Below are 23,173 nucleotides of genomic sequence, written 5' to 3'. Positions count from 1 at the left end.
GTTACTTTAAAACTTCTTGAAGAAACCGAGCGCAGTTCAAGTGGCAGTCTATATTTGTATAATAAATGTATCTGTCCGTGGTCAATATATTCTATAATTGATTATGTTTCAAGTCCGTCGTTGATAGGCGGTGATGTGTCGAACACGTGACCGTATCGAGCGGCGCATCTCAATTCACCCAATAAAGTTTAATTGCCGCATCATTAGCACTGGTTGGCGGTTTGGATCTAGGACGAAGAACATATTGATACTCACATGCTTACGTTTTACGAGTATTTGTGAAGTTCATGCAATTTAATAATAAATGCGGACAACATCACATACATTGTTCTGAACCCAAAGTAAGTTGCTAAAGCACTTGTGTTATGGAATTCAGATACAACGAAGGTACCACAAACACCCAGACCCGAGACAATGTAGAAATGTGAATTTTTACATTGACCCGACCGGGGATCGAACCCGGGACCTCAGAGCTAGCGACACCTTGAAACCGGTGCGTACGCCACTCGACCACGGAGGTCGTCAATTATATATATATTAGCTTATAACTTATAGCAAGAAATTTAGAGAGGAATTAATGAATTTTGCTGTGTGATAGCGAGTTGGGAGTGTACAAGATTTTGGTAAATTTAAGCAGTGTATCGAAAAAGTTTGCCTAATGACGGTGTTCCATAAAGGCTTGTTGTGTTGTTTTGTTATCCTTCGCGTAACCCTGTCACTTAAATATCACAAAATCGTCTATATTCATGGTTTTCTCGAAATCAAAAGCAACCGTTAGCAGTAATGACGTATCCTCACATTGTTTTGCAAACTTGTAATATGTCACGATAAGACCGTTTCAGTGGGACTTCCCCGCTATGTTAAGTAAGTAAGGGACTCGTTTTATAAAATGTTTAATCATTATTACTGTCCTACTAAATGTTTTTTGTCATGTTGTATCTTTGGATATTATTTAGGATTATTTTTCCTATGCTTTTTCCTCAAATAGACAGATTAGAAGAATATCCGTGATGGCCTCATTAAATACTATTCTTAGATCATTTTATTCATTATGAATTTAAAACTAAGCCGTAACTAGCTTCAGAAACAACAAAGTTACTTTAAAAATGAAACACCGTCCTTTGCTTAAAAATAGTAATAATATAGGCAGTGTCTGTCGCAGTGATGCAAAGACTCTGACAAGAACACAAATAATATTGATTTAGCTATTTAGAAGAAATTGTATTGCAAAGACATGGTTTTTTTACTTGGTTAGTCTTTTAAATAAATTGATTCCGATTGTTATGACTGTTGCAAAGTATTCATATAGCTTTAAGGACACCTGCCAGTTGCGATAATATTATATTTCTAAACAATGATCTTTGTATGTCCGTTTGTTGACTGTAGGTCTGACTGCCAGTGTCTAGGTGCATCACTTTGAGATTGATATGATCTTCTAGGCATCAATGAAATTTCGTTACAAGAGTTTTGTGATAAGCTTAGTACTTAAAAGTAGTTAAAAGTATCAATACAAACAGAATAAAGAATAGAACTTATATTTTGTGGCAATACTTACATACCGAAGTATGATTCCTTTTGCGATGTTTTACCTATTTTACGTAGAATAAGAAACTTATAGCAAGAAATGTGGAAGAAACATTTAAAATAATAAAAAAGACAATGGTTTATAGAAAAGTACAGCATTTACTTTCTAACAGAGTACTTACGCACTTTGGAATGATTAAAGATCTGCCACTTTTAAAATGATCAAAACTAAGATGACATCACAAGTGACCTCTGGCGCCACACATTTTAAATTGGTCGGCTTTAATTAAGGAGAGCCGCAGTGACGCGGGCCCTTGGCTCCACAAACCTCGAAGCCCTTAATTTAATTAAATCGTATCAGTGCTTACTCAGCAATATAAAGCTAAGAGAAGGGTCCACTAACATCATTTAAGAGCATCTTTAAGTAATTCAGTGATTTTAGAGACAGTCTTGTTGATACTATATTTTGAACGTTTTTTTGTGTATCGAGTAATAAATTCTATAATGGTTTTACCTGTTTCCAAGGATGTAGTACAATATTCTTAAGTGCATGGTCCTCAGCTAAGTTAAAAGAGTAAGAGTAGAGTACAGTACCTACCTGATAAGGTGATTCTAATTATTATACAAGAATTGGATTAAATGACATACCTTGCAAATTTACCCTGTTGTTCTTTACCATTGTTTTGTCCACTTGATAACGTTCAGTAACGATGTTTGTCTTTTTTAAATAGATTTGATTAAACTGATTGCCGATATACTCTGAAAGATGAGCAGACAAAGAGACTATATGGCACCAATGTTGACCCTCATAGATCGATCGATAATCAATATACTCGGCGACAATTCTATACGAACCTTGCAAGGTACTGAGTGTGTTTGTTTTGTTTGTTCCAGGAAGACGCAGTGCTCTGGCGGTGCACAGAATGCCGATCGCGCCGCGCGGCCCTCCGCCCTCGACGCCACCCTACCACCTGCTTCTCCGTAGGAGACCTAGCTTAACCCTCAAGTGTCCTTCGATAATATAACGTCTAACTTTTTGTACGCCTCTTTTATACCGACCTATAAGTATAAGTACGCACAGTGTGTTAAGTGTCGCGCGCAAGTGTGAGTGTATATGTGTGTCGATGGTGCGGCCGACATGGGAAAGTCCTCGGCGAGAACACATGGCCAAGGTGAGTGTCTTCCCGCCCAATATACACCTGTCCTCAAGGTCGTGTTGCTGTTCCATGTATGTCAAGTCTTCGATGATTAGACCTTCAGCTAACATTGTTTGTCCTTAACCGAAGTATTTAATTTAAACAATGTTATGTATCATAGAACCTTCATAGTACCTTAACGGATTTGTGTGCATGTATTGCATAGATGACGTTTGCGAGGATTGAAGTGCTGATTCGTCGTCAGCGATTAGGGAAATTCTATTGAAGACGAGGAAGCGTTTCTTTTTTTTAATACATAAATAATAGAATTTTTTTTTATTGAAATTGGTTCCCGCGATATTCAACGTATCCGATTTTAAATGCTTCAAATATACAATTTACAAAGCCAATTCACATTTCATCAACACCTGATATGATTGACTACTAATATGTATTCAATATTTTATTCAAATTAACGTGAACTTGATTCAATAATTGCTTTAATTTTGTCCACCACTTTCTGGTTACCTTCACTTACGGATAGAATATCGATCACTTATGATATTGAACTAATAATTGCAGGTGTTGGGCATGACAGTGACCGTACATTGTCATTACCATGTACACTAAGTGGTTATATTGAAATGGTTATAGCTTGTGAGGAATAGAAAATCGATATATATCTTTTAATAAAAAGAGATAAATAAGTCAGTCAGTTAAGTCCTTTTTTTCGGTAAGCATGATAAACAATATAACTATAGAAAAATCTTGTAAATCGATTCTACCAGATCATAAAATGCCATAGGAAAACCAACCTTATTATCGGTTAGTCAATCTGCCAGATTATTACGGATAAATTATGATTAACTTTGGAAATATACATACATAGGCAATCTTTGCCATAGTTTTGCATCGTCACGATTCGATGATGAGGACAAACAGTTGAGAGAACGCAGTTGTAACGATTAATTAAATTAATGTTTACTGAAGTTCACGCTACTTCGATAATCCTATAGATCTCGAAACACGTCACTTGGAAATCCGGTCAATTGGATTGACACATTTTTTTACTCTAAAATTTATGTTCGTTTAGTACTAAATCTATCAAGTCTATGTGGCATTTGTGTCAACGGAGACATATTACAATCATTCGTCTGTGCCATAATAATATTACTAAAGCATTATTGTAGTGACTTAAAATCAAACTTTTTAGTTAATTTGTATTAATATTGATCAAATAATGTACTGATATTAAATTGGAAGCCGTCTCGAGGGGTTCATTATCATATCGTCTGAGAATATTTTTAATATTGATGAATATTAGATCGTGTATTTGAGCACAGATTACAATAACATGTAGGTAGTAAATTATGCAATAATTGCGAAATCTGATAATCGTTTATCTACATCAAGTGGTCTAGACTACTCTAGACTTTTCCATAGCCGGAACTACATCAGCTGATCCTAAGAATTGACGTAAAATCGTATATTAAAAATAGATTAACTAATGTAAAGGCATTTTTAGTCTGTACCTTGTTTGTTACTACTTTAGTGGCGAAAACTCGCGTTCCGGTTATTAATCATTTAAACTTTGATTAATATCTGACAAGTGTAGTTGAGCAGAGCCGCGATAGGGTAAATAAATACTATCATAACTCAGTAACTACAACTGCTGTTCGTCCGCTAATTAATTGTTTAATTAATGATTATGGAGTACATAAAGAAGCATCCGTTCAGTTCAGTTCAGTATCGAGGTCTGTATTCAAAGAAAGTGAAGCCTGTGTGTGTTCACTCTCTTAAATGTTACATGCTAGTCGTACCACAGCCGTACAATTTTTTTTGATGTGCATTTGAGTTCAAGGTAATAAAAAAATGCGGTTATGAAAAATAGATGTTGTCTGATTCCTAATCTGAATTATACACAAAATTTCATGATAATAATTTGAGTCGTTTCGGAGGCGTTGAATTTCGTACTGTGACACGAAAGTTTCTATATTAGAAGATATACACATTAGTTTATGAAGTCACGTCTGTCATTAGTCTCCATTCCCAATAACTCTTGTTAAAAAGTGTCGAAGGAAAATGGTAGGTATGCGTAATGCTATTCAATAGTTTTTTATACAAACAGTGCCGGTGACGCGTCTCCTGGCGATTAGAACTGCTACCGTTCTATGTAAATTTAGCATAAGCTTGTGTTTACATAGTATTATATTCCTCAGTGATGACCTAAAACCTGAGCCCGCTGGGGAACGCGTTTGTAGACTGCTCTTGTTTTAAAATTTATAAATATGAGTATACTTTTTATGAAATTAATGCTGTAACCGCGTTAACGCGTCCGCTTTAAGCTTGCCCTTGACTTGTAAAGATTTGAAAACTTAAATTTAAAAATCAAACCATCAAGAGTTTTGTGAGACTTACAAATAGTAAATCGGTTGCTAATCCTTCTTCCTTTCTTAAGTCCTTCGAAATTTCTCTTAATAATATATTAATAATATCAGCCTATATACGCTATACCTACTACCGGGCACAGGCTTCTTCCCATGTAGGGAAAATTTCGTCACACTGGTACTTACTTGCCTTGGGACCGAACCTGCACCTCCTACATAAAAATCCATAGAAATCTCATGCATCGAACCCCAAAACCACAGCGACCCATTGATATTTCTAAATCGGCATGAGAATAGAAGAAGAACATTACTACTATATATAGGTTTAAATAATAAATGCTTGTACGGAAGTACTCAAGTCGCAGTCTAAAACAGATAAAGTCATGTCCAGTCTCATTGTTTACTCTATTGTTCCTCGCAGGGGGCCGTTCTGTTTGAAATGCTGCCAACTGAACGTAATTTAAATACCTACTATAAATTTCCACGTTACTTAATGTCCCTGTTAATATTATGTCTTTATTCTTATACTAAACACTATAAAACTTTATTTATTTATGTTATAAATTACTTTGCTACCCAAATGATCGACATCAAATCAGCGTTTTACATAATATACGATGTTGTATGCAATGTTCAAATAGGGGGATGTTTGTGCTTTAGCTGGAAAATGTATGGTTAAAAAAAAACTTCTAATTTGATTAAAACACATATAAAATAAAAACTTAGTATGATCTAGGAATGGGAGTAGGGTAATAGTTTTATCAGTGTTTCAGATAAAACTAATAAGACCTATGAAATTATTAATTCGAAATTATAAAACCGAAAAACTACACATTTTTGACACTTGTCCACGTGGCTTTCCACTTCTTCTTGTTGCTCTCCATAGCCTCCATTGATGGTCGAGATGAATAAAAATTAAATAATATTATTAAATAAAATGAATGTGATCACTTTATTAGATATTAAGATATAACAATAAACCAAGAGTTTTATTCTATTAATGATATTTCACTAAGTAATTACTAAAAAAGTTTTATTGACTATAAAAAACAAAGTCACGTAATATTTTATTGTCTAGTAAGTAATTTAATCGGTTCTGCTCGTTATTAGGATGCAATTAATTTACTTCCCATGGAATGCAAACGGTGCAAGGAATGTCATCCTTCAATAGACTGGAGTTTGATTACTTCGTAAATTGTTATGAAAAGCATCCGAACAAGAACTACCAAACAAAGATTAGCATCTACAAAGCAAGTAATTTGAATACACGTAATAAATTAAGTAGAAAAAAAGAAAATCAATTTAAAGCTGTGCGTTGTTTTTCTGTTTTTCCATGTTTAGGGTATACACGGTTAAACCTAACTCAACGCCAAAATGCTGTATTACGAAAAACTGACTATAAAGTTGTTGAAGCAATTCTTCAAAACTGAAACATACAATCGGCATTTCAAAAATAATTAATCTTGGGACTTTTTCTTCCTGTCACCAAGTCATGTAATGATCGGAAATTTCATCAGCCAATATGAAAGGAGGTCTCCTTCCATATCAATATTTTTTGGCTGAATCCACACTTGAATTCATTCGTGTAGACATAACTTTTCTATCTTACCCTAGATTTATTGGACGCTTACCTATGGTTTATGTCATGACATATGCGACATGCCAAACTGCAAATTTTAATATCGTGTAAAACGCTATTTTCGTTAAACTAAACAGAGAATCTTCTTAGCTCTGCAGGCGGAACGGCATTTGATAATGCAAAGCAGAACGGAATTAGTACGCTACATTGTCGTATCCAGTTCTAGTTCTAGTTGTCGTATACATTTCTCAGAGCCGATATAAATGTTGCCAGATTATAGTTACCACAAATCCTGCGCCTCTAGACACGATTTATGCCGAGGTTTGAAAACTATGAAGCTTTCAATCTTGAAATAGTTTCCTAAATTGTTTATTAATAAATCCTCTTTAAACCTATCTATGATTAGTGTTACAGTAATAAAAATGCACACAAGTGAAATAAAGAGCAGTTATTTGAATATGTTCCTGTTAATGAAACATTTTTAATATGGTAGATAACATAACCCATGGTGTATCACATTGATAAACCTGATTATCAATGGTAACATTCGAAGATTATTAGTTTCTCCCATTGTCACCGGTTTATACGATTGTGAGAAGTAAATGTTAAGAGAGGTAGGCAACACTGGGGCAGCCGGCGGCATAATCAGTATTCGTAGGGATGCGCGCGCCGGGCGGGCGGCGCTAGTGTGTGCGGCACACGAGTCTCGGCCCTGCGACGGGTCAGAGCGCGCGTGCGAACGTTTTCGCAAACGGCTCGTAGCGTGCAGAGAGTGACGGGTCCGGAGCGCGGGCCGAGCCGGCGGGGTGGCCGCGCGGAGCGGCGCGCGACATGGGGCGGCGGTAGCGGCGCGGATGTGCGCGCGCTCCGAGGCCGTGGAGTTGGAGGTGCTGGGCGCGGACGGCGGCGAGCCGCGCGTACCGCCGCGCCCGCTGCGCCTGTCCCTCCTCGAGTTGCTGGGCAAGCTGGTCCGCCGTGACCAGCCCGCCCCGTCGCACCGCCGCACCAGGCACAACCATCGTTTTCGCACATTCGTGTCCTGTGGTCGGTACCTCTTGATCCTTCGACAATCTAAGATAACCTAAGGAAACCCTCGGAAAACATCTATTGAATTTTCATTTGGTTCGGTTCGACGCCGGTTAAGATCTGCGTCATCGTATATTGTACGTGCCTCGGAGCGTGAATGCGACAGCAATGTCGTTTGCGTAACGTCATGTTATTCTACGCGAGAACCCACGACGTGATTAGTGCTAGCCGGCTTGTTATGTACGAATGGCCGGTTTCCCCAAGTTAGTGATGATGTATTCCAGGAATAAGATGTGTATTGTGGACAAGGTCGGTGTCGGCGCGCCCCCGCACGGTCAACGGCCGGGGTGAGCGGCGCTTCAGCGCTTCGCGTATGACCCCGCTCGGTTATTATCGATTACCCGCCAATGTTTCACTTCACTAAATTTAATTAGGATGCATTTCTTCAACGACAAGTCATCAACTTTTCCAATAACAAAGATAAGGAATTTTTCGCATTTTCCTCTTGTAATCAATACTTAGAATAGCATAACTACCTGTTTGCTTGTAATGGTTTTTTAGCTCCCTTACTTAGAACAATGCGTACAATTCTTTAGAGGTAATTCAATTAGTCTCCGTTGCATCCAAAATGTTATTCTGACATAAACAGAATGCTAAGTGTTTAGACATGACCATTTAAATACATCGGCGTTGCGTCGTTTAATTTTTTATCGCTCTGAGAGTGGACATTTTCTGTCATAGCGCGTGCAATATGCTTAGCAGTTGAGCGTTGTATCTAGTTATACAAGATCAGAAGTTCGGCAAATGATAACGTAGACTGGTTCAGTAATAATTGTAAATTAATTTGTTGTCCAGATATGTATAATTATATTGAAATTGAATTATGATAATAAATGAGGTACTGTTACGTCAAACAATTTTGGGTGTTCAAAAAGTAGAGTTTTTGCTCTTGTTGTCCTGAAACTTCGTAACTTTATATTGAGCAAACACAAATTTAACATCAATGAAACATATATTTAGTTTTTAGAACAGAGAGGACACAATCAAACAGGCAATAGAGGCCAGTTCAATGAAATGCAAGTAATTGCAAGTTAAACCTGGTAGAGACCGGCGCACAATAATGACGAATACTGATGCTACACAAGGCGAGGCTGCTCGTTCGGTAAACATCCCGATTTAAGTTGGCAATCTGAATAAATAAAAATACGCACCGTGTTACCTAGTGCAATACAATCATAATTTTATCGAAATTTAAAAAATCGAAAGCGATCTTCAGCTTCAGCTCGAGTCGATATGCGCTTGTTTATTTACAGCGCGTCGAATACTGCGAATTCTGTATACATAACCGTCCTAATACATCTGGCTGATCGGATTTAGTGATCGTTTCTATGAAAAACAAAAAAATGTCCACGTGGCCGCGGCATTCGCATGGACGAATAAATAGATTCTTTATCGTGTCTAGGAGAATAGCTACTGCAAGGCGGACGCGCGATTCTGACGCATAGCTTATGAGTAATTGGACTTAAAATATCTCTTGTTATCAAATGTTTATAAATTATCGCCTTTCTGAAAGATGAAACTAAAAGTTATTATGTTTAACTTAGATGAATGCCTACGTATTGAGGAATTAAACCCTTATACATGTTTGTTTAAGGTTATTTGCTATTCTTATATTTATTTATCCATGACCGACTTTGTCTACTAACCTATATGCTGCCTGTAATATTAAAGTTTCCTCAAACTATTTTTAATGAAGGTATCTTGCCCAAAAAGGTTGAAAACACAAGTTGTCCATAACAGTAATTTTTAGAGGTTACGTCGAAGGACGAATAAGTCACAGTTGCTATAATAGTCTTAATTCCGTAAAATCAAATTAGAACTAAAATGGACGGCCATTTATGCTCGATTCTGATTAAGAATCGTGATTGTGATCGCCAATTGTCTCTTGTTGAGGTAATATACGACCTCCTTTTCTTTCGTATGTGTTATTTATTGATTTAATTGTCTGTAGAGTAACATTATCTAGTTTTAAAAATACATTCTCGTTTATCACTTGTCATGGAGGTACTAAGTCTTAAATATTTCCAAATAACCTCTTAAAATATGTTTTCGCAAATGTTAGCTATTACTAAGACAGTCAGTCTGTTTTCACCTTGAAAATGTCCGTTTTTCTACTTATTTACAATAAAAATGCATAAAAACATTACCATTACTTGAAGTGGAATCTAGAGAATTTCCATAATAATTTAATAATTGGCTTGAGTATGGTAATGTACTTTTCATCTATTTCGATACACGTAATCTGTAAATAAACGTGCGCGTGTAACGTAATGATTTACTCAAATATTTAAGGGTATTGTTATTCAGAAGGTAAATACATTGTTAAAAAATGCCTCAAATAAGTTTGTATATCGATCAGCTTGGGAACGTACAGGCTGAATATAAGTAAGGCAAGGTCTTTGAGTATTTGGTATGGTGAAGTTGATGTGAAAAGTCTTAGCCGAGCGGCTGTCTGTAGGGGAGCACGAAGAGAATGCCCCTGAAAATGTTATTAGTCGTAAAGTTGGAGGAGATCGATCGCCGTCCCCTCGGCGCCCAGCGTCGAGACGCTCTCGTAACCACCATCACCATCAACGTATCAACAGATATACGTTTGCATCCGCTTTACTAGTTGTCAATACAAAATCCCTCGCCTCTCATAATGGAGTTATTGCTCTGCAACCTATTTTATTACAATGAAGCAATATCCGAACAACCTATACATTTACGCAACCAAGAAAATATCTCGTGACAATCTTTAATTACAAGTCAACGAAGCGAGAAAATAATTAATCTTACATTCGAGATGACATTAGGTCATTATCTCCTTTTCGGGCGCATATTGTAAAGGTTCGGTTTTTGGCAAAGAATATTAAAACTCGTGGTTACGTGGGCGTTGTTTATTGCATTCACAATTGAGTCTAAATTGTTTAATGGATAAATTAGTCCTTAAAGTGACTTTTATTAGAATAAAAACGTTATTCATTACAAAGTAAGTGAGAGCGGCAGGAGTACAGCTGTTGCATCTAAACTAGTTTTTTGAATGGACGGCCCGCAATTATCTCTGCGTCAAACGACAGAGCACGTTCTTCAGCGAGATGTGTACGATCTATTTACCCTTAGTTCCGGTTCTCCAGTACTGTAATTACCTTTTTATTTAAAGGGTAATGCATCTGCATTTCATTTTACGATTCGTTTAACTCAAGTAGTTGAGATATCGGGTCATCTGCTTTGTATCAGTGCACTCTGACAAGGAATAACTCTGCATGAATATTTTATACGGTAAATTACATTCGCATCGTCAGTCTTGGGGTATATGCGTTTTAGTACCGTTTACACCGTAGATTATACATAATATATAGAGATTATACAAACATACTTATAGTAATACATTCGATATATTATTATACAGAAAAAAGTTTTTTTTTTAATTTTTTCATCAAACTTCCTGGTTGTAAAAATGTAAAAATCATGTCACATCTTTAGTGTATTTTCTAGTATTAGCATAAATTTGTTTATCTTTTTCATTATGCAAAAGATAACAGTGGTGACAGATAACAAATTTGGTTAAGATAATATGAAGTTTGCATATATATAAATATTTAAAGGGAAAACTACCTTCTTTTAACTATGTGACTTACACACGTTTATAATAAATAAAAATAAAGTTTAATTTTTAAAGATATAATTTATATATTATTTGAATTTACCAACAGATCTTGATTGCTTGGATAATCAGATACCAGATAAAACAATTACTAGTCAAACCAGCTGTAATTCTTTATTTATAGATCATATTTTTTTGTAGTGTCTAAAAAATGCCAACTGTATGAGTCAAGTCAATGATTTTCTTTTTTGTAAATGTTATCATGACATTTTCATAATTCTTCATATCATGACCAGCGGTTGGGATTATGTATTATCTACGGTATAAACGGAACTAAAATGCCGCTAGAGTTATGAGGGAACATTTCTTCACATCATCAGATGTGGCCTGAAAGAAACGTTTAGAACTTTTATTACATCTATGCTTTTGGGGAAATCAGGTAACGTAGAAAACAATCACAGTTGTTGTTTTACGGAAAAAAGTGCATAATAAAAAATGAAAACTCTTCTTGTAATTAAAAAGGTTTTCTTTTTTATTCTAATAAGATAATCTAGTGTAACTCGACGGTACGCCGCGCTTGCGTCAGAGCTAAGACTTAGATAACACTTAGGTAGATGGCCCTTGAAAAAATTACAACCTTTTTTTGGCTGTTCATACGAACATTCTCTCCTTTGTCCTTCATTCCTAAGTACGAGTTTATGTAATTGTGTGTGTATAAACAGACACTTCAGTCCACAGTAGGTAAAGCACGATTCTTACTAAATGTACTCTAACACGGCGGGACAATGACGCGTGACGAGTGACAATCAGAAACAATTGCTCCGTATTAACAGAATGTTTATACGAGTTATGACAATTAGATACATAATTCTATTTGCAAGTGGCGTTGTGTGAATACAGTGTTAAGCTCTATTGTTTATTGTTACAGAGAATGAACGGAGAATCAAAGCGAACAACAGGGAATACAACGCGCAGTTCCGCTACGCCGTAAGTTATTATAATATATATTTTTTTTTATAATCATAGAGAAAAGTTTCTTAAATTCGACTTTCAAATTAAATGTCAGATTTAAATGAGACAATGGCCTCAACTCAAAACGATACAGATTACAGGTTCTATGGAATATAACGTATTGTTCTATTTACAAACTTCAAAAGAATGCTTATTATATTTTAGGCATAAATCTAGAATGAGATTGACGACTACCGTGTTATAACCTTCAAAAGTCAACTTAAAGCCCCATGAAATATTTGGTAGCTTACTTTATAAGATAAGAATCTCGAGTCATAAACCACATATTGCAAGTGAGTCATAAGTCACGGCCATCGCTACGGTTTTGAGGAAACATAAACTTCAAAAGATTTGTTAATGGGCAGCGTAGCTAACATTATAAAATTGTTGAATGATTGTTCTGAATATTAACCTCAGAATAGAGAACCTATTTGGGGGAAATTACATCAGTGTAATAATTCACATTTTTACTCTAAAAAGAAACAAAATTTATTATAATTTATGAATTTCCTACTTATTGCTCCCATAACCTAGATACAATTTAGAAATATAAATGTGACTCTTGACGCACGGTATATAAATGTACTATAATTATTTATTTATGGATAAAGAAAGTACAAAGTAAGTTTCCAAATATAAAACAATATTATCATGCGTTACTTAAATATATTATACAAGTCACCATTAATTAGCTTTTTAACTGAATAATGCAGAAAGGTGAACCTTATCTTTACAATGGCTTAATAAAATACTGTTTGAACCAACAGTCTTGAATGGATCTGTGCCGTCACTGTTGACTTACTTTCATTGAACTTTGAAGAATTCCGCACATTAAAAAACAGACGTGCCCTAACTATAAACTCAGTCAGAACATAGAGTTTATGTTAGCTTTAAAAACTGTAGCCTAGTTGTTGAGCACCGAGAGGACGTGGTTTTAACAACACCATATGATTCATTCCACTCATCGCATATTCCACACGTGACGTAGGCACACAATTTTTTCGCGAACTATGTTTAATTAAGTGTAGGCTGAAAATGTGTGAACAATATGAAATCATGCTCAGATAAGACAATTATATCATGCGAAATAAGATTCGTCAGAATCATTGAGAACATTTGGCAGACGCGTCATGTTTCCGGCATGATATTTTTATTAAACATCGTTAAACTACGTTGTTTACTTACAAATTAGAAAGAAACATAAGTTCTGTCTAAGAATCCAGTACAGAGTGTCTATTCTTTAGTTATTAATTTTCAGTGTTCTCTACACATAATGAAGTAACCAACCTATATTTTCAAGGAGGTTACTAGTAATAACGATGTCTTAGTGACCTAGATATTAAGTACCATTTTAATATAATCTACAGTATAAGTTGTAAGTATGGCTTTTAGTGACGTGTCTCCAATCGGCTGAAATCGCCTATAGGTACACTAAAATGTATAATCATAAAATATAAATTGGTTCGACATTTCATTTGGGAAAATTTGCAGATTAAAGTGAGAATTCCCTAATTACAGCGGTTATAATTATGCATTTATGACCAGTTCAAACAATGCACTGCTTTACTGGTCCAAATGTAACCTTCGGGTTTTAGTACATTCATTATTTTGTAATGCATGATTATTTTTTCCTCCAAACGGATTAGAAAAATTGTCACAAAATAAGGTGTTATTGAAAATTCGCCCTGTGGAGTGCGGGATGGGCGTGCCTCGCTCCTTCTGACTATAGCCAGCATATGTAGTGCTTCTATTCAGCACATCTGTGCTCTGTGAAAGATATTATGAAAACCCAGGTCTAAGCCTGTCTAACTGAACGCAACTGCTATTGTGATATGCTTAGGTAGGATTTTCTTATGTTTTTGGATGGAAATAAATCAATAATTTAATAAAAATCCGTTTGTTACAGAGCAACTTCATCAAAACATCGAAGTATACGATCGTAACGTTCCTGCCGCTGAACTTGCTGGAGCAGTTCCAGCGGCTGGCGAACTTCTACTTCTTGTGCCTGCTGGTGCTGCAGCTGATCCCCGCCATCTCGTCGCTGACGCCCATCACCACTGCGATACCGCTCATTGGTGTGCTAGCACTCACTGCCGTTAAGGACGCGTACGACGACTTTGTAAGTTCACCATACACCATTATATATACCTAGCCTAAAATTTCCCGATAATGTTAAAGGCTCCTTCATTATTTTTTCACAAGCGTTGCTCTTATGCTCCTATTCAGAATAATGTCTTCCAGTTTGTTTTTTTGACATGCACAGTTTTTGTTACTGAACTGTTTACTTTTTATATAGAGCGACTTTTGTAAAGTATTTCATGATTTTTTGTAATATAGTGACCAGAGATTGACAATATAATATCGATTCATCAGACATCCGTGACGATTAATGCGAATATTGGAGGCACGACTTCACACTTCACACCCACTATTTATTCGTCCTTCAAGGATGTTATGGCCTATTATGTTGTTATTGTTATTTATTAAGTGAATAGACACGAATGACACACATAAACAAGATCGGAGCAAATATGACACACATAAACAAGATCGGGATATAAATCCGTACAGCCAGATGGGCTGTACGGATTTATATCCCGATGCGGTAATCGAACTCGGGGCCGCGACACTGCGCCATTCTGCTCGTTAAAAGAATACGAATATGTAGTAAAAGTCGTTCGTATTTTAGGACACCCGTTCGTACTTTTATCGAGTAATATGAGTGTTCATATCGACTTAGATTAATTAACTAAAAATATCGAAACCATCTGATGTCCTACTTGAGACCTTCCGTATTCGAGACACATTCAGTCGAGTAACTCACTTGAATTATGTTATGAAAGCTTTTAAATGACAAATTATGGGAACTCATTTGAGTGACCTACATTTATTTGTTATAAGCCTAGTCTAGCTGTTTCAACATGTATGCGTCTTTGTCGGCTAGGCAACAAGAAAGCCCATTGTTGACGTAGAACATAAACATTTTTTTGTACGTCGAACTCCCATTATGAGTTTTATTTACTAACACCCACTTACGTTGACATTCTAATTTAATTTTTCAAACTTCTGCTTTTCTATATTTTCAGAAAATGTTGTTGATTCTGAGAATAACGTATTCTAAAAGATTGAAAAGAGATGCTCCTAGACAAGGTTAATGTTTTAGGCCGTAGCGCTGTTTAAATCACTGAAATAGGTGTTATTTGTTGTGTTGAATAGGAGTTATATTCATCTTTAACAAGTGACGATAGTAACTTTTTAATACATTTAAACGATTCGATCAGCGCTGGAAGAAATATAACTCGTCTACTGGCCAAGGCTGGTCGAGTGTCGACGGACAATTATTAGTTCTAAACGAGGCTTGTTTTTTTGTCGTATTAAAACTCTTCAAATATGTAGGAGTAATCAAATGATTAAAGTCTACGTAAGCCGTCAACGGGACATTGTTGCTAATGTGCACTGACCTATTATATCATTCGTAGCGGATCAAGGACACGGCCGTAATTACTGATCCGTGGCAAGATGCATTATATTTAGACATCGTTTAATTGGTGACGTCACACGTCCTTAAATGTGTTTGACTATGACTTGATTGTTGATCAAGATGCTTCTTTTGTTTCGTTCTTGATAGTCATTTTTATAAATTGGGATTTAGGTCTAAATGCAAGAATAATGACATCGGATTTTAGTCAGTGTTTTATGACTATTCTATTTAGAGGCATTCATTTAGATCAGTTCATTTGAGTTTTGTCGCGCGAGACAATTACAAAAGATGTAATTAATTAGTTTACTATTTATTTAGAAACTTTCTTAAATGAGGAGGATAAAATATACTTTCATTACAAAAGTTAGCAATAACAAAACCTCTATAAATTCAATCAGGACTAATTCAACCATGATTTAGGTTTTCAATGAAACTTTAGAAGTAGACAATAAAAGTTTTATTTCATCCAAACCATATCAAACAAAGTTGTTCAGACAACTTTAAATGCTGACTCGTCCACGTAACACAGAACTTTAACAACTTGGTTTCTTCAATTCAGTTCTAAACTCTAAGGAGGTGGTTATTGTTGTGAATTATTAAACACTACTTGTAGCACACTGCCGGCCTTGATATTATCACGACCTTGTCTATGAATAGGCCCCTTTATATTCTTTGTAGTTTTTCCACCAATGTTGGCATACGCACCTTTGAATGGGCTCTGTTATGCACCTTAGCTAGCTTACTACTCCTGACACGGTGCGTCGTATAGCAACGTATTTCCGAAACACTTTCCTCGATCATTAATCATCGACTACTAAAAATTTTAGTATGCAATCTCGGACAGCTTTTCACGAAATTTGTTCGCTGTGTTATATTTTTTCGATTAATCATTTCGTCGTTTCTGTATTCGAGTATAATGCGCCTACCACGCGTACCTTTTTATAGCATTTCTGTTTACACGTGTCTTAGTAAAGTCTAGGTCAGACTGATATTAAGAGTTACGCTTTAGATAACAATGTTGATTTATTTATAAGATTTGAATGTTTACCTTTGGGAACGTCTTGGTTGCGGTCAGATTCGTGTAGCTTTTGGTAATAGGGAGTCAAGACTAAGCGGGGAATTATGACTAAACCTGTCCTTTGATTTTACTTTTGATCAATTTTAAATCACAGTGTATCAGCAATTTTACAATGTATTTATAAATATGCATTTCAAATCATTTTTTATCAGCCGTAATCGATACCTTACAATCCAATACCATTTATAAATGCTGATTCATCTTAAAATGAAACGAATATTCTAATCAAGTATTTTTCTCTCGATCAACAATAAACCGCAAAATTTGTCAAGGTCGTTGTGAAGTACCTCCCATTGTATTGTTAAGTATAAGAAAAGCCCGTCTAACTGAGTTACTTTGTTTCCAGCAACGTCATCAGAACGATTCACAAGTGAACCACCGTCGTGCGAAGACACTTCGCAATGGCAAGCTTGTGGAGGAGAAGTGGGCGTCTGTTCAGGTGGGAGACGTCATCAGGCTGGAGAACGACCAGTTCGTCGCGGCGGACATCTTGCTCCTCAGCAGCTCGGAACCCAACGGCCTCTGTTACATAGAGACCGCCGAGTTGGATGGATACGTCGACTATAACTTTTTTTAACCCCTCCTTACTACGGTTAAGAAAGAAACCCTTATAAAATTTCAGCTGTTTGTCTTTCGTTTAAAAAATGGGGATGATGACGACATTTTTTTTATTATCCGTCATTCACAAATTGATCAAACAAAGTGAATGAAACTTATGTGTGGCGTCACGATTACGTATAAATTTTACGAATTTGTTTCGTTACCTAAACTTTACAGCAGCTATTATTTATACTGTTGTATTTTTTAATTATCTGCCTCTGAGGGTTTAAATTGATTTTTTAATTTTTATACCCAGCATCATCCCTAACCCCACGACGTTGTATTTTGTACTTGTATCTCGGAGATACCACAAAAAGTCTGATCAAACGCAACAATACGCAAAACAGAACAGAACAATTGTTGTATTGTTTTGCGAGAATTATTAACACTTCAGCCGGAGGTGTGCATTAGATTTTTAATTACCAATTTTGGCTTCCGTTTCCTTGCATGTACTCAACAAGGTTTATTTTTTTAACGTACTGATTAGGCTGCATTTTTGTTTACATGACAACACGTACTAGAATTTTGAACGAGAAGTTGTACTCTAATTTTTGCTAAAAGAATACTTGACCTACCCGTCATAGTGTTAATAATAATTAATTTTTGTTTTCTTTTTTTACAGGGAGACCAATTTAAAATGTCGTCAGTGCCTTTTAGAGACGGCTGCGATGGGGCAGGACGACGCACAACTGGGTGCTTTCGACGGCGAGATTGTCTGCGAAACTCCCAACAATCTACTTAATAAGTTTGATGGTGAGCTTTCTATCTTATATACCTATATTTTACTTACTAGGCTCTGCCTTCCTGTTCACAAGCGTGGATTTCACTTAAAGCTGTAATGTCAGGGTGAGAGCTACTTTCAATAAGAGTCGAAAACCCAAAAGTTATCGCCGAACCATATTTTAACCAAATGGGTGTTTCAGCATGAAGAGGCAATAAACATACCTACAGTACATATATAATTATAAACTTTCCCCTTTAGATTATTTGTACGATAATCTACTTATTTTTAATGGAATTCATGTGCGTTACGAGAACTGTAATAAATAATTATGTCATGATTATGTTCTTTACCAATTAAATAAATGGTTTACCTTGGATAAGTTACTTCACTCATGCAAAGATACGCTTACTAGAATGTACTTAATTATGTACATACATACAATTCAAACCTGTTACTTTCAATTAGCTAGTCTTACCGATTACATTACATTTGCAAAACTTCTGCAAATCCGTTCGACAGTACTCGGCAATGAAGTGATTAAGTAACACTGCAGAAATCACTGAGTAATTGTTTACTTGTACTATGGCATTTTATCATACATGTCAATTATAGACCTTAATGCCTCGACATAAAGCTCACTTTGTTCTTAAAGTTATGACTTGTGACGTTTGGTGGATCTCTGTGAAACGAATGCTCAGTAAAGATAAATAGCGTACTTAAAGTTACCGTTCGCGCAGTAAAAGTAACAAATACTAAGTACTTAGTATCACATGATGTGACGACTGCATGAGGACGGAAGAACTTTTGATTATGACCGACAGTTACTTAGATAACAATTAAGAATAAATGAATAAACTCATATTAGAATATTAAACATGTATATAAAGCCGCAACTTTCCTTCGGAAAATGGAAAATTACATCAAAGAGCACCTATTTATTTTGCAAATTTAATATCAGTTTTTGCATTCAAAATACAAAAACAAGCAAACAAATATAGTATCTTTGTCCTTAATTTTAAATTAATATGATGGGGAGTTTAATTATCCTTTAGCACTATCTTAATATTGTGTTGTCCTATCAGTCGAAATCATTTTCAAATAACTACCACTTCGTTTCCAAGACTTTTCAAGTGTTAATGTTTGAAACCATTTAACTATACTTATCACCTAAACGATATTTCACATGTCACTAAATGTTTAATTACGGCATAACAATCGGTCGTATGGTAATTTCTGATTAGGTGCTACCCGTAGTCCCGTATGTCTTCCGTTAACATGCTAATGTTCTAAAATTATTACCTCGGATAGGAAATGTTTGTCAGCGTTGACAAGCTTCTGTATCATATATTTTTACTGTCACTTAAAACTGTTTATATACTATGTATGTATATTTCCAAAGTGTACAGGCAGGCAATAGTTAGCGCGTGGCAATATTTTAGTCTTCTGGAATATTCTGGATATTCCTTGAATGTTATATTTGAGCAGAAACAAATGCAGAACATATTTACGAAGACAATCTGGAAACCGATGTCTAGGAAGAACTGATGGTGGAATGGCAACTTAGTTAAAATAAGTATATTAAGGGCTGTCATTTTACCAGTTTTCTCTCTGTTCGTGAGCGGCTGGAGTTGATCATTGTGTAGCTAGTTTCTTGGGGATATCGGGAACAGTGGAGGGTTATTAATTTTGTTGCTGGTTCCAAATCATTTATACTTTTTTCCTGGGACACACTAAACTATATATGGCTTCTATTAATAGAAATGATGTTCTTTGTATAAGAAAACCCGTTGATACCCAAAATAAAAATTGGATTTTCTATGCAAAATTGTCGTCAGAAATAGACTCTAGCTTTCATCCAAAATTGTTTATTGGCGAGAACGGGTGGTGCTTCTAATCTTACCATTTAAAAACTCAATATATATATAGGAATAGTAGGTAAATTAAAAAACACTTTGAATCAAAATCATTACTACAGTTCACTTAACACAGTCGCGCTTGCCCGCTTCCTTGCTCACTTCGCCGCGCTCGCCATCAGCGATCAGCTGTGTGGCGTTATAGGCACGACCATGAGAAATTTGCAAACCTATCAAAGTACAGTTGATAGAAAAGTATAGGTCCGTTGAAATACGATCTCCGTCGCTATTTGTACAAGAAAAATAGGAAAATGTAGTAGGTTAAACCTCCTTTTTAAGTTCATACCTTATAAGATATCATCTTTATTTGGATCCTTGCGCTCGCCCGTTTTGGATGTGCAATTTTAGCAATTAACAGATATTTGTGACAGTAATATATGAATGTCTAAAAGTGGCTGTATTTTGTCCATATAACAAAATATGTGGTATCATATTTTTTTGATCAGCAGTCTTTCAATGTAAAAATGTAAATAATAAAATTAGTTTTCTGTAGTCCAGTCCTTCACATCCAAGGCCGAAGAAAATAGTTCATCTCATTACCAAAGTGTGTTTCATTACCATAACTTAAACCTCTTTGTTGTCTGACCTTTATTGATGTCGCCATGTATTATAAATAATAGTAACATTATTAAAGTAACTTGAGCTACACAAATTGACCAATTTCAGAACGATATTCCACTAAATGAATGACCTTTTCCACGGCTTCCCTTGCGTGGATGTGTTTTATAGCTTCAAATGACCATTCAGGGATTATTTTGTAGCCTCTATGATCCAGGGCGACAGCTACTGCCATACCAAATTTTGACAAAATTAGTATACATATGAGCCTGAAGAAGTAACAAGTAGGCAACCTAATGCAAAAGTGTTTATATTAATGAGTATGCAACATATACATACATACATACACAAACTTTCGGTTGAATCCGAAATTGGTCGGACTACCCCAAGTAGCGTTTTACCAAGTTTCGATTAAATCCTTTCAGTAGTTTTTTCTTCAAAGAAGAATAAACATCCATGCATCTGTTATGGAAAGTAGGATATATTAGAACAATGAATCTGGTGGTTTCTTAGGTTTACGCGAATGTTAGACATTGAAATGAAACTACTTTTACGGATTTTATCGCGGTTTAATTTCAGATTTTAGTTTGAGTCTGCCCGTGACCATGATACCTGCAAAGGTTTCGAAACGTCGGGAACTAAAATCTAAAATTAAACCGCGATAATGAATCTGCTTTACTAAACTTCTTATTATTATCCAGGTACGTTAAGCTGGCGCAACCTCCACTTCTCCCTCGACAACGATAAGATCCTGCTGCGCGGCTGCGTGCTCCGGAACACGTCGTGGTGTTACGGCGTCGTCGTGTTCGCCGGGAAGGACACCAAGCTCATGCAGAACTCCGGCAAGACCAAATTCAAACGCACCAGCATAGATAGGCTACTTAATTTTCTTATTATAGGGGTGAGTCACATTATATACTATTGACTTCTCATTAAACAGTTCTATTGATTCTTTGAGGAGTGTTGATATATTGTCGGCAATTATTTGACTTTTGATGCCCGAATTAAGCGGCTTCATGACTATTGCACGATATTTATCGCTTAATCTGAGGAAGCCTGTAGAGTAGCTTTTGTTTCATTATTTTGTTATTCATTTAATTGTTAATTAGATGTAGAATGTATGATCTAGTTATTATTCGTGGTTTCCTTATGTATATGATGCCAAAACCACAAATCACCAAGAAAACTTTTGAGGAAGTATATTCTTAAATTTAAATTGTAAAGGAAATTCAAATACCTAAATAAACAAAATATATGAGTATAAATTAATAGCCGTGAATAAAATTTATATTTATACTTTTTTGTGTATAAAACATACATTTTTTTAGCTAGGTTTTAGGCATGCATAACGTACGCAATTCATTACTTACTATAATTCAGTTCAATACTTTAATAAGTGTATACTGTTTATGTAACACAGATAGTATTCTTCCTGCTGTCGATGTGCGTGTTCTGCACGGTGGCGTGCGGCGTGTGGGAGTGGCTGGTGGGGCGCTACTTCCAGGTGTACCTGCCGTGGGACACGCTGGTCCCGGCCGAGCCCACGTGGGGCGCGCTCGTCATCGCGCTCCTAGTCTTCTTCTCCTACGCTATCGTCATGAACACTGTCGTGCCTATATCGCTATACGTGTCTGTGGAGGTAACTAACACAATACTTTTTATTATTATCATCACGCATTGCAGTCCCAATGCAACGCAAAGGCGTCCCTTCCATCCTTTTATTAATCTCGGTCAGGAACTAGGAGGCCAGTTTCGTGCGAAATATTAATATGTCGAGGTCGGAGTTGTTTCTGCAAAGTATTACATTTTTACTAGCAATTAGTTAATCTTTTCCTGTACTTTGAATAGCAGAGCAACTCGCGAACCCCGATTATTCGCCGATGTTAGTGTGACACAACTTCTTAAGCCGCTTATATAAATATGTTTTTTAACGACTCTCGAATGAAAGAATTTATTTGTCTTAGCTTACACTAAAAAGATCAAATTCAAATTTGAAGGATATAAAGTTATAGGTTGCTTAATGCTTGATATCTCTAATTTTTGTTCCGTTACTTATTTTTGCCTTATTACCTTCACAATAACATATAAAAATTACATACATTATTCTGCGATAAGGCCCATACAAATTATTCTCCTTAATAACTCAAATCAATAATATGATTTGAAAACAATGAGTGTATAGGAGCATAAAAATATATACAGATGCGGCAACTCAAATTAATGAAGTATGGACGTCATAGTGCCGTATCGATGACTAATGACTCTAATGAGTCGTTTCTATATTTGTGTTTCCTGTTTATTCTAGGTAATAAGGTTCGCCCAGAGTTTCCTCATAAACTGGGACGAGAAAATGTATTATGAAAAGACTGGTACAGCGGCGAAGGCACGGACCACAACGTTGAATGAGGAATTAGGTCAGTATACACATGACATACACTGATGTGACACAGACTTAATTTAGAAAAAAGGTGTTAAACATATTCTTAATAATACATTGAGGTCAAATATGA

General features: G+C 35.9%; 1 protein-coding gene across 10 annotated transcripts in view; it reads left to right on the top strand.

Annotated features, from left to right (window-relative positions):
* Positions 1–23,173, top strand: part of LOC113503377 (probable phospholipid-transporting ATPase IM) — a 50,158-nt gene that overhangs the window by 15,979 nt on the left and 11,006 nt on the right. For 3 of the 10 annotated variants that reach the window (XM_026885288.1, XM_026885287.1, XM_026885286.1), the window contains exons 1-8: positions 7,321–7,670; positions 12,227–12,285; positions 14,216–14,428; positions 17,215–17,420; positions 18,091–18,221; positions 21,365–21,564; positions 22,084–22,302; positions 22,969–23,077. In XM_026885288.1, the coding sequence (XP_026741089.1) occupies positions 7,481–7,670; positions 12,227–12,285; positions 14,216–14,428; positions 17,215–17,420; positions 18,091–18,221; positions 21,365–21,564; positions 22,084–22,302; positions 22,969–23,077 (1,327 nt within the window). In that variant the 5' untranslated portion in view covers positions 7,321–7,480. Of the gene's footprint in view, positions 1–2,418; positions 2,697–7,320; positions 7,671–12,226; positions 12,286–14,215; positions 14,429–17,214; positions 17,461–18,090; positions 18,222–21,364; positions 21,565–22,083; positions 22,303–22,968; positions 23,078–23,173 lie in introns of those variants that run through there. The other 7 variants (XM_026885292.1, XM_026885293.1, XM_026885291.1 and 4 more) reach the window with 5 other exon arrangements.

This window comes from Trichoplusia ni, chromosome 19, assembly GCF_003590095.1.
Source record: "Trichoplusia ni isolate ovarian cell line Hi5 chromosome 19, tn1, whole genome shotgun sequence".
In the NCBI taxonomy this organism is placed as follows: Eukaryota; Metazoa; Arthropoda; class Insecta; order Lepidoptera; family Noctuidae; genus Trichoplusia; species Trichoplusia ni.
The sequence above is the reverse complement of the archived record's forward strand: the minus strand, read 5'-3'. Positions and strand labels throughout refer to the sequence as shown.